Source organism: Periplaneta americana, unplaced genomic scaffold (assembly GCF_040183065.1).
Source record: "Periplaneta americana isolate PAMFEO1 unplaced genomic scaffold, P.americana_PAMFEO1_priV1 scaffold_22, whole genome shotgun sequence".
Taxonomy (NCBI): Eukaryota; Metazoa; Arthropoda; class Insecta; order Blattodea; family Blattidae; genus Periplaneta; species Periplaneta americana.
This window is the reverse complement of record NW_027185503.1, coordinates 526,941-537,784: the sequence shown is the minus strand read 5'-3', so window position 1 is coordinate 537,784 and position 10,844 is coordinate 526,941. Positions and strand designations below refer to the sequence as shown.

Below are 10,844 nucleotides of genomic sequence, written 5' to 3'. Positions count from 1 at the left end.
ACTTAACTAAAAAAACATTGAATCTACAAACTTCGAAAAAATGAATGTATTAACGGCTGTACAAGTTTTCTCTCCTGCAGTCACTGCCACAGTTGAATTCATGAAGAATAACAATGCCCGTATCAATACCAATGTAGACTTCTCAGAAGCTGGCCCATCTGTACATTTCATGAAGTGTATATATAAATTTTTCACTGTGCATGACGTAAGTGACAGAACACAGCATATGAGGCAATGCAACCCGAATTCCATGCAGTTTTATTCTGTAGCTGATGAAAGACTGCAGTGGCTACAGGAATACTTCGTTGGCTATATAACAAGGATTCAGGCTGAATCGAAACGGGCTAAATTGAAAGGGCTAACCAAAGAGACGACAGAGGCACTTCTGTTCACTGTGAACTCTACAGTTCATTGCATTATACATCTTTTGAAAAATGGATATTTCTACGCCCTCACAAGAAGATTTTCTGGAGATCCAGTAGAGGCTCTTTTTAGCACCGTTAGAATGGGAGGTGGTAGTAACGATGTAACAGATGCACGTACAGCGGCATATGCTATCAAAAGAATATTGAAGTCTGGTCTTATGATACCTTCCAAAGTAGCCAATGTCACTGGAGATAATGCATATTGTGGAGAAACCTTTCCAACTGGTGGCAATAGTATCACTGATACCAGTACCGAAAATGACCTTGTTCTTCCTGATCATGTTTTGATTCTTTTGGACAAACTTACAGTACCAAATGACAGAGTAGACATTAATTTAGAAACTGTCTCCCAAGCTTTGATTTGCGGATATTTAATACGCGTAATTGAGGAGAAAGTAAGTTGTGATTGTTGTATTAGGAATATATCTATGCCTAAAACGTCGACGCCATTAAATGAAATTATCCATCACCAAGATAGAGGAGGGCTTAGATATCCAAAATCAACTTTTGTTGCCTTAATAAAACATTTGCAGGAGTTCGTTGAAGCCGCAGTACCATATTGTACTAAGTCTTCTCAATTAACAAAAACAATTCGCACATTTGCGCATTCTCCTCTTTCAGAATGCGCATTATTGAATTGCAGTATGCCAAATCGTCAACAGATGGTTAGCCACATTATAATAACAAAGTTTGTACGACCACTACTAGCAAATATTGGAAGGAAAGAAACACAGCGTGCATTTCGACCGGTGTGCTATTCAAAGCCTCAGTCCAGGAAAATTCTGAAGTTGTGACTTCAAGGGATGAACATCATTTTTGCCAGGTAAGCTTTTATCTCTGGTATACATTTACACATATTATCTAGTTTAATTAAAGGAAAACTTGAGAATAATTGTGTTTATTAAGCAGAGTGCGTTTAAATTTCCATTATAACTAATGTTACGTATGGTGTTGTATGACCTGCCATCTAGCGGAGATTTTTCAGCAGACTGTATACGCAAAATGGACGTCATAGAGCAGGCAGTATATTACAATCCAGACGGCGGTGAATTAACCGAAGGTGACGCAGAATTCGACTCGGATTAGAGATGGGGTAAAACGTGATTTTTCATTCACCGGTGAAGCAGTGACAGCTCATTTTCGATCACGGTGATTTTAACCAGTGATCCAATGATTAGAGGTGATTTCCAGTTGCCAGTGATGACGACGAGAGACCGGATCAGCTGATCACTAGTAGAGCAGTGATCTAGTGAGTGGGGGTGATTAGAAGTGATTTCTCACTACTAAGTGCGAGCAATCAACTGTTTTGAATTATTGGTGAATGTGAATATGATCGTAAATGCATTACTGTTAAAATAATGAAAGGAATACGATATTATGGGTGCATTGATAGTGCAGAGGAAAAACAGAACTAACGCAGAAGAAATATATTATGATGAAATCGGACACATAGTTGAGATTATTTGCGGATTTTAAAAATAAGGATATTTAACTTAAAGTCCACACCTGTGGAGTAACGGTCAACGCGTCTGGCTGCGAAACCAGGTGGCCCGGGTTCGAATCCCGGTCGGGGCAAGTTACCTGGTTGAGGTTTTTTCCGGGGTTTTCCCTCAATCCAATACGACCAAATGCTGGGTAACTTTCGGTGCTGGACCCCGGACTCATTTCACCGTCATTATCACCTTCATCTCATTCAGACGCTAAATAATCTGAGATGTTGACACAGCATCGTAAAATAATTTAATAATAAAAAATTAACTTAAATACAGGCATTATGTAATTTTCATTTGGCTGCATGTATAATAAAGATGATAAACTGATAAGTGTGGTTGAACAAAGTGTTATTCGTAGGCCTGCATAATTCTAGCCTCTCCCTTCTTTTTATTCACACATTCCACAGTTATAGTGTGGTTAAACTACTACAATATACGGTAAATATTAGTGGTAATTCTCCAGAAATCTACGAAGGCAAAATGTTCTTTAGCTTAACTGGCTTCCGTGATATAGGTCTATATATAATGATAAACAAGTGACTTCAGTTTGCAGGTACAAATACTTTCAAAATATAAATCGTTGTATGCTTGTCAGTATATTCTAATACACTGTTGTGTTGTGGCCCCCCTTCTTTTGGTTATTTAACGACGCCGTATCAACTACTTGGTTATTTAGTGTCGATGGAATTGGTGATGAGATGGCATTTGGCGAGATGAGTTCGAGGATTTGCCATAGGTTACCTGACATTCGCCTTACGGTTGAAAAATCTGGGAATCAGCCCAAGCGGGAATCGAACTCACACTCGAGCGCAACTCCGGACCAGCAAGTAAACGCGCTACTGCCTGAGCTATGCCGGTGACCATTTTCTTGTTACTAGGGCTGATTAATTTTTTCTTGAATGAAAAAAAATCAAATTTTTTAATTGTGCTTCTGTAATTTCACCAAGCTGACTAATGAAATTTTTGCCTCACTGGTGAGCCACCATAACATTTTTAAAGCCCCGCTAATTACCAAGAAAACATGAGAGAGGTGCAGGACGAATTAACCCTTCGTTACTCGCGTTAAAATCCGTAACGCCAGTACTCACCTGGATTACAATGGTAATCCACATTTGTTTTTGTTTACAGACAAGGTTTAAACATTGGAATTAGATTTAAATGTTAAGAAATATATTGTTTTCAGTTATTACAGTAATAAGAATAGATATGGTACGCATAACGGAACGTATTAAATATAAATATTAATAATGAAATGGATAGTACACAAATTGCATTCAAGTGACATGTTTGCATAATATTTCAACACTGGTCGTGTCTTTGAGTCATAATTTATTGTTGCATCATAGTTATGAGTTAGTTCACTATCATCATAATTATGTAGGTTATCTAGCATTGTTGCTCACTCGATGTTTGAAGGTCATCTGAACTCTTGATCTCTCTTAATCTCTCCCACGGGAAACGCAAGTTCACTACTGCTGACCTTACTTACGTCATATTTGATAACCGAATACCTCACTCAGGGGTGTAGCAATGAAAAAATTCAGGGATGTAACAATCATTCTCACTTCACTTGTAATATTTTACAGATGTTTTTGTGTATTGTAAGAAGGATATTGATGCACTTTCATGTTTATGTTTGCATTTCACACTTTACACACGTGAGTCTAATCTACATCTGATTCAATTATCTGAGTAGGCCTATGCATTTCTTCTACACAGTTCAAACAAATTACATCTGAATGAGTAGGACAAATTCTCTTCAAGCACTGGGAACAAGATTGTCTTGTGCTCTTGTTTCTTGTTCTACCACACATGTAGCACCTACCAATACCTTCTGGCCGTGTTCCTTCTTCTTGACCTGTTTGTGGAATGCCTAACAGTTGCTCTCCTCTTCTCTTTATTTCTCTTGGAATTGTCTGTTGGGTGATACGCTCGGAAATTAGTGGCTTCATTAGGTCCAGAGCAAGGGTTTTTAGGAAGTTTTTCCGTAGAATTTTTTGTTTGTTTGCAGAATAAACAACAAGAGCATTGACACCTGCTATGTTTAGTAAGTCAAAGAAAATAGTCAGAGGCCAGCGGCGTGAATTTCTGCTTACATCATAGGCTGAGCATAACTGATCCAGGACATCCACAGCACATTTAGTTCTATTATAGAAAGATATTATTTCAGGCTTCTGGCTTCCTCCTGTTTCCTCATCCATTGCCTTATCATAATGCATGGTTGATAATGCTAACACTGTTTTGTTTTTCTTTGGTACATACGAAATAATTGTGCAGTTTTCATTGAATCCAAACAAAGTACTGTTAACTTCCCTGTCTTGAGTAGTTGTGAAATGAGGAGGGATTTCTCTTTTGTTTTTTTCAAGGTTCCTACAAGTGTAATTTTGTCATTTTCTAGAAGATCTAAACACAGAGGTATGCTCGTGAACCAGTTATCGGTGGTCACATTTCTTCCTGTTCCTTTGATGGGATGAACCAGCCTCTTCACCACTGCATGTGCACTGTTACTTTGGTGAAATGGACCATCTGGTTGAATACCAGCATAAATTTCCAAGTTATGAGTGTAATATGTTTTCACATCCACCATAGCAAAAATTTTGATCCCATATTTTGCTGGTTTAGTAGGTATATACACTTTCATGGGACATCGTCCTCTGAATGCAACCAACTGCTCGTCTATAGTTACATATTCGCTTGGAATGTAGCACCTTTGTGAATTCTGAACAAATAACTCGAACACTTCACGTACAGCAGCCAGTTTATCAATTTCTTTCCTTTCCTTCCTGTCATGAATGTTATCAAAGCGTAGACATCGTAACAAAAATTGGAATCTATTGTAGGTCATAGTCAGGTAAATTGACTCTATACCTGTTCCATTTTTATCCCATAGTTCTCTTACGTTCAGTCTTCCCGATTTCAAAGCACCGGCAAGATACAAAATACCTAAGAGTGCTCGAATTTCAACGTCATTTGTTAATTTGCAATCTCTGTCACGTCCGTAATTACGCTTCACTTTTTCAATATAAATATTAGTACACCTTACTATTACATTGATTATTGTCTGATCAATAAAGCAGTCAAAACACTCTGTGTGTGTCCGCGCATTTTTTGCAGCTCTTTTAGGGCCCGGTAAATGAATCACTATATTTTGTGCTCTTCTTCTCCCTCGTAGAGATACTGGTTCTTCCTGCCAAATTGTAGTGTTGTCTCTTCCCGTATAGCAGTTTCCATCATTTATAGACATTAGTCTTTCATCACCATCACCATAATCATCATCCTCCTCCTCATTGTCTTGTTCTGAATTAGAACCGTGAACTTCATTCAAAAGATCTTCTTTGTTGCTTTCATCATCACTTTCATTTTCAATGCCAACATCCAGATCTTCATCTAGCCACTTGCAAATATTGCTTGTATTTTCCGTACCCATTGGAGCCAACTACAAAGAGGATTGAACGATATCACACACTTTTTTCATAAAGTTCCTGCATTGCATCACTCATAACCATATAAAAACTATTTCACTTACCTGAGCAAGAAACTGACGTCAGTACTCGCGTGGATTACAATGGTAATCCACTCGGAAAAACTGCGTATAACTTGATAAAACTCCGTATAACTTTCCAAAGCGTTGCGACAAATACGTCTAAACACCAGTAATGCCTCACTTAGACTGTGACGAGAAATTGCATTGACGCTCAGCTACGCAGTGCTGCAGGCGGTGACGTAATACAGGATTAAATATCAGTGGATTACTATTGTAATCCACGCGAGTACTGAAGGGTTAACAGAGAAATGGTCATTTCTCTAGAATTGCGTCATGGACCTCTAGAGTGTTATATTTGAAACAAGTAGGGGGCAGAAGGGCAATAACAGTGCATTAGAATATATACCTAACTATAGAACTATTTTTATGTTATGTTTCATTTAACGACGCTCGCAACTGCAGAGGTTATATCAGCGTCGCCGGATGGGCTGGAATTTTGTCCCGCAGGAGTTCTTTTACATGCCAGTAAATCTACTGACATGAGCCTGTCGCATTTAAGCACACTTATATGCCATCGACCTGGCCCGGGATCGAACCCGCAACCTTGGGCATAGAAGGCTAGCGCTATACCAACTCGACAACTATTTTTATGTTGAAAGTAACCTAGTTCTTAAAAATCTACTAAAGAAAGTTATGCCACATCACTAAGTTGTTCAACTCAGCACTGAAATTATTATTGCAGTACAGTACTTTCTTTCATCACAAATCATACAAGCTTACAAAGAACAAAAATCCATGTAATGTCAAGCAGTTCAAAAATTACTCAACAGGTGGCAGAGGACTGCAATGTAAGATATTGAACTGAATGTTGAAATCACTGAGGAAATAGTGATTCGTTACAGTTGCTTCTGGTGCAATTAGTAAATCACCGCTTGATCACTGTTTCACTGCTTAACGAACAGTTCACTCACTGGAGTGAAAGTGATTTTTTTAATCACCGGTGAAAAATCGCTGCTAGTGATTTTTTCTTCCATCTCTAACTCGGATGCACAGGTGTCATATGAGGTTGTGATTTTGGTTCTTATTGCGTGTTTAAATGTGGAGCTATTACTTCATGGTAAATGTTTATGTCTAAAAGTGGCTATGTTATAATTATGTTACTTAAGGCTACATTGGGTATGGAGTAAATAATATATATCGTGTAGAAATATGAGTTATGTCAGTAGTAGGGCTACACAAAGAAGATAGGGCTGAACTAGCGCTGAGGTAGTTCCCTTCGTATTCCGCTTATACATCTTGCATATATGAATCTGTGACAGGTTAGGTTTGATTAGTTTAGTCTTCTATTATGCCTTGCATGTACGATAAACTGTATCTCCAAAAAAAAAAAAAAAAAAAAAAAATCCCCTATAGATTCGAGGATTTTCATTTCCGAAATCACGGAACTACTTCAGCGCGAGTTTCACGGAAGATATAATTCACAATTATCGTGAAAGCACAAGCTACGATATACTCGTACCATACACTTCGGATCAAGGTGAAGTTACATCAAACATCTGATGTCAACCCATGCAATTATCAATCGTAACGTAATATCTCGTGTACTGTTATTATGAACACTGAGGCATTTACATGTAATAATTATTTATTTGTACTTTCAGGTTTCTGAGATACCGGTAACCCTGCTCTCTCCTTCATCAGAAGAAATAACATCAGTTGAGGTTAGCTTTCTCTCCATATAAGTATAAGAAATTTGTAAAATTCAAATTGTAGGTTAGTTATATCAAATTTTATCTCGTGTGTTCACTATACTTCTGGGCTCATGTTACAGTAGGTAACTCCTGATGCAAGTAAAATGACTGTATTTAATAATTTATACGGAAATACAATCTGGAGCTCCTCATTGTCTAAGTTTCGCTTACATCACACTGCGCATGTGCAGTAAACAAGAGACACTGTATATATGCTGCCTGTGGACAGTCTTGCGAAATTGTTCCCTATGTACAAGTGGCCTCCCATGAAGACTTGCTCCAAATTTTAATTCCGTATCTGTATAATGACTGTGTCAGTTAAAAATAATTTAAAGAACATGCTTTTTTATGTATGGTACAAGGGTAAAGAAATAAATACATAAAAAAATAGATGTTCCTTGCACCGAAAATAAATAATTCAATAATGCAACAAAGACATAAATGTACTTACGCTGTGTTCTGAAGTCGCCCCGTGTGTTTATAGACCAGCAGTAGATGATTTAAAAATACAAAATGACGGTATGTAATTTGGGTGATTCTGTAGGGCAACTACTCCGTGGTTTTCGAACTTTTTTTTTTTTTTTTCCCACAAACTACGATTTTATGCCCAACTTTCGAAAGATTCATTCATTTATTCATAGTGTTCTGCCCAAGGGCAGGTCTTTCATTGCAAACTCAGCATTCTCCAGTCTTTCCTATTTTCTGCCTTCCTCTTAGTATCTACATATGATCCATATAATATATATATATATATTATTATTATTATTATTATTATTATTATTATTATTATTATTATTATTATTATTATTATTATTATGTGAGCCGGAAAGCAAAAAAGGGACTTCTTGTCGAAAATTTAAGATTGAGAGTTTATGTTATTTTCAAATTCAGCATAGAGTTCTAAAAATGTACTGAAATTTTTACTTTTCCGACAAGCAGTCTCTTTTTGCTTTTTGTCTCACATATCTTAATGTCGTCTATCATATGATATTTTCTTCTGCTCCATACTCTTCTCCTGTTCACCATTCCTTCCAGTGTATCCTTCAGAAGGCAGTTTCTTCTCAACCAGTGACCAAGCCAATTCCTTTTCCTCTTCCTGATCGGTTTCAGCATCTTTCTTTCTTCACCCACTCTTCCAACATAGCTTCGTTTCTTATTCTGTCTGTCCATAATACAAAAAATTTCGGAAACACATTATTTCGACTGTAACCTAACATAACCAATTACAACCTAAACTAACCTAACCTTAACTAACTCAAGCAAAACTAAGCTAACGTAACCTAAACTACTCTGATTGCCACCAAGCAGTAAACATCACTACCAACAAACATAACATTATGCTACTGTCCAAAACTACATAAAACTTAAAACATGTAAAACCATAGACCGTGCGCAACAATCTATGCATATAAATTATGGGAATTGAATATAGAATAGTTACACTTGCTTAGAACTTCTAAAATCCATGGGGAGGCTTTTCTCGGAATTTGTGGTTGTAGTGATTTAAACATACCTTTCATTGTTAGAAAGAAAAGCCCTAAGAATAATGACAGACAGTGAGGGAACTGCGATGGTATGGAATACTGTCACTGGTTTCTATGGCCAGAAAACATACCGTTAGTGAAAAATGATATACTGTCACTGAAAAAATGTGATCGTAAAAATTTGTTTAAATAGGCTACATTTCTTCACAGCGAAGAGTACTATCTGTTTGCTTCGTAAATCTAAACCACAGCCTTCTAGAACTCTATTCAGTGTGTATTTTTTTTTATCCATGGCACTACAGCCCGCGAAGGGCCTAGACTGACCAGCTGGCTGCTGGCCTCACACCCACATTCCGAAGCAGAGGTGGACGATCATCTATCCAGAATGGAGGTATCGTGTGGTTAGCACGATGATCTCCCCAGCTGTTATAGCTGGCATTCGCAACCGGATTTTGTTACCTATCGAAATTTCATGAGAAAATTTCTTCCCCCATGAGGACTCGAACCAGCGCACATTCTGTAATGAGTCCTAGACAGGATGCCTTAGACCGCGACGCCACGGTGTATTTAGACATGCTTATTTGATAAGCTCAACTCCTGGAATGCTTATAACGGTAGTATTTCAAGTGTAGAAGGCTGAGTTCTGTACCTTGTGGTGGTCATTGTTGCCAATTTAGTGACTGTGTCATTTTTTTTTGTTGCACTTTTTATTAATAATAAATTAAGTAAGGCACTTTGACACTTTAACATTATTTTAAGTGATAAGTCTCAAAGGATATTGTAAAATGATCTAGTAAATAACCGAAGTAACTTGAAATTATTTTATTAAGAAATTTAATGTGTTACGTAAGTTTCAAAGATTCGCGTTACTGACTGGACGAAACAATTTATTGTATATATCATTTATGTCTGTTGTAAGGGAGGGAGTATGCCTTTTTTAAATTGAGGTATGCCAGAGGAAAATCTTGGGGTAGCATACCGCCTCTGGTTTTTTCTCACTTCCCTCACTGATGACAGGTGTGCATAAAAAGATATCCTGTAAGAAGATTTTCCAAAATTTAGGGATTTTGAACCTATATTTGAGTACAGTCTTTCCCTGATGATGTTTTATGTTAAAAATGAATACACTTCATCAAAACATTCATAATTTTAATACAAGACACAAATCAGATTTCCATTTAACATCTGTTAGCCTCAGATGTTGTGAAAAAGCAATTCACTATTCATGTGTTACAGTTTTCAATGCATTGCCTGCTTTTCTATAGCATGAAACACTGAAACTTCCAGCTTGCATTTTTCTAAGTTCTATGGTGTGGGAATCTTTGACTGGTTAGGTTAGGTTAGGTTAGTTTAGGCTTTTGTATGTCATGCATATACTAAGTGATGTGAAATATGAGTTTTGCATTAACTTTGAAGTGTTCTTTTTATTTCATATGTTAAATAATCACTTTCAGCAGGGTAACTATAGCGATAAATTCTTTCCAATTTTTACCAATTTTCTATTATGTTTTCAAATCAGCTGACGTCCTATATGAATTCTCAATATTCCAAACTAACTTTCTTCTGAAAATTAGACCATTTTTCCATTTTTTCGTTAAAAAACCTTCAGTGTCACGTGCTATAGAAAACCCACATTGCCTAATTATTTTAAAGCTTTGAACAGAATTAACCAAATTTCTCAATCTTCATATTGTGACAGCGACGTGAGAATCGAACTCACGACCAGCGTCCCGCATGAAAGCAGATCGCACAAGCTCCACGGAACATTGAGTGACGTCGCGCGGTGGAGAGAAGATCGCGCGGAGCACTTTGGGACGGCGCGCGGCGGAGAAAGGGGAGAGGGTGTATTACGTCACGCGACGAGTTTGCGCGCGCATCTGGTGCTGGTAGAGAGGAGAGGGCCCTGGATTTCTCTGGAATGCCATCTCTAGAGACGGGTCGAAATTTCCAGGCTACGTCGCTGTAGTTATAAATTACGGTCGCGAAGGAACGACAGCAGTTTCAGTCTTCAGAGTTTTCAGTTATTCCGTCAGCGAGTAAGCCAGAGCAAGCAAGCCAGAGTTCGACTCGAGTGTGCGTCCGCATCTGCGTCAGCATCCGAAGGCCTGAGTTCGAGTGCAGTGGACCGCAGTTGGAGGGACCTGAGTTCGAGTGCAGTGGACCGCAGTTGGAGGGACCCGAGTTCGAGTACAGTGAACTGTCTCTGA

General features: G+C 37.9%; 1 protein-coding gene across 4 annotated transcripts in view; it reads left to right on the top strand.

Moving 5' to 3' along the window:
- The first annotated feature begins 6,364 nt into the window (after positions 1-6,364).
- The window catches only part of LOC138693823 (nucleolar protein 12-like), a 150,152-nt gene continuing 145,672 nt past the window's right edge, over positions 6,365-10,844 (top strand). For 2 of the 4 annotated variants that reach the window (XM_069817652.1, XM_069817654.1), the window contains exons 1-2: positions 6,366-6,519; positions 7,064-7,123. In XM_069817652.1, the coding sequence (XP_069673753.1) occupies positions 6,499-6,519; positions 7,064-7,123 (81 nt within the window). In that variant the 5' untranslated portion in view covers positions 6,366-6,498. Of the gene's footprint in view, positions 6,520-7,063; positions 7,124-10,844 lie in introns of all 4 variants that reach the window. The other 2 variants (XM_069817651.1, XM_069817650.1) reach the window with 2 other exon arrangements.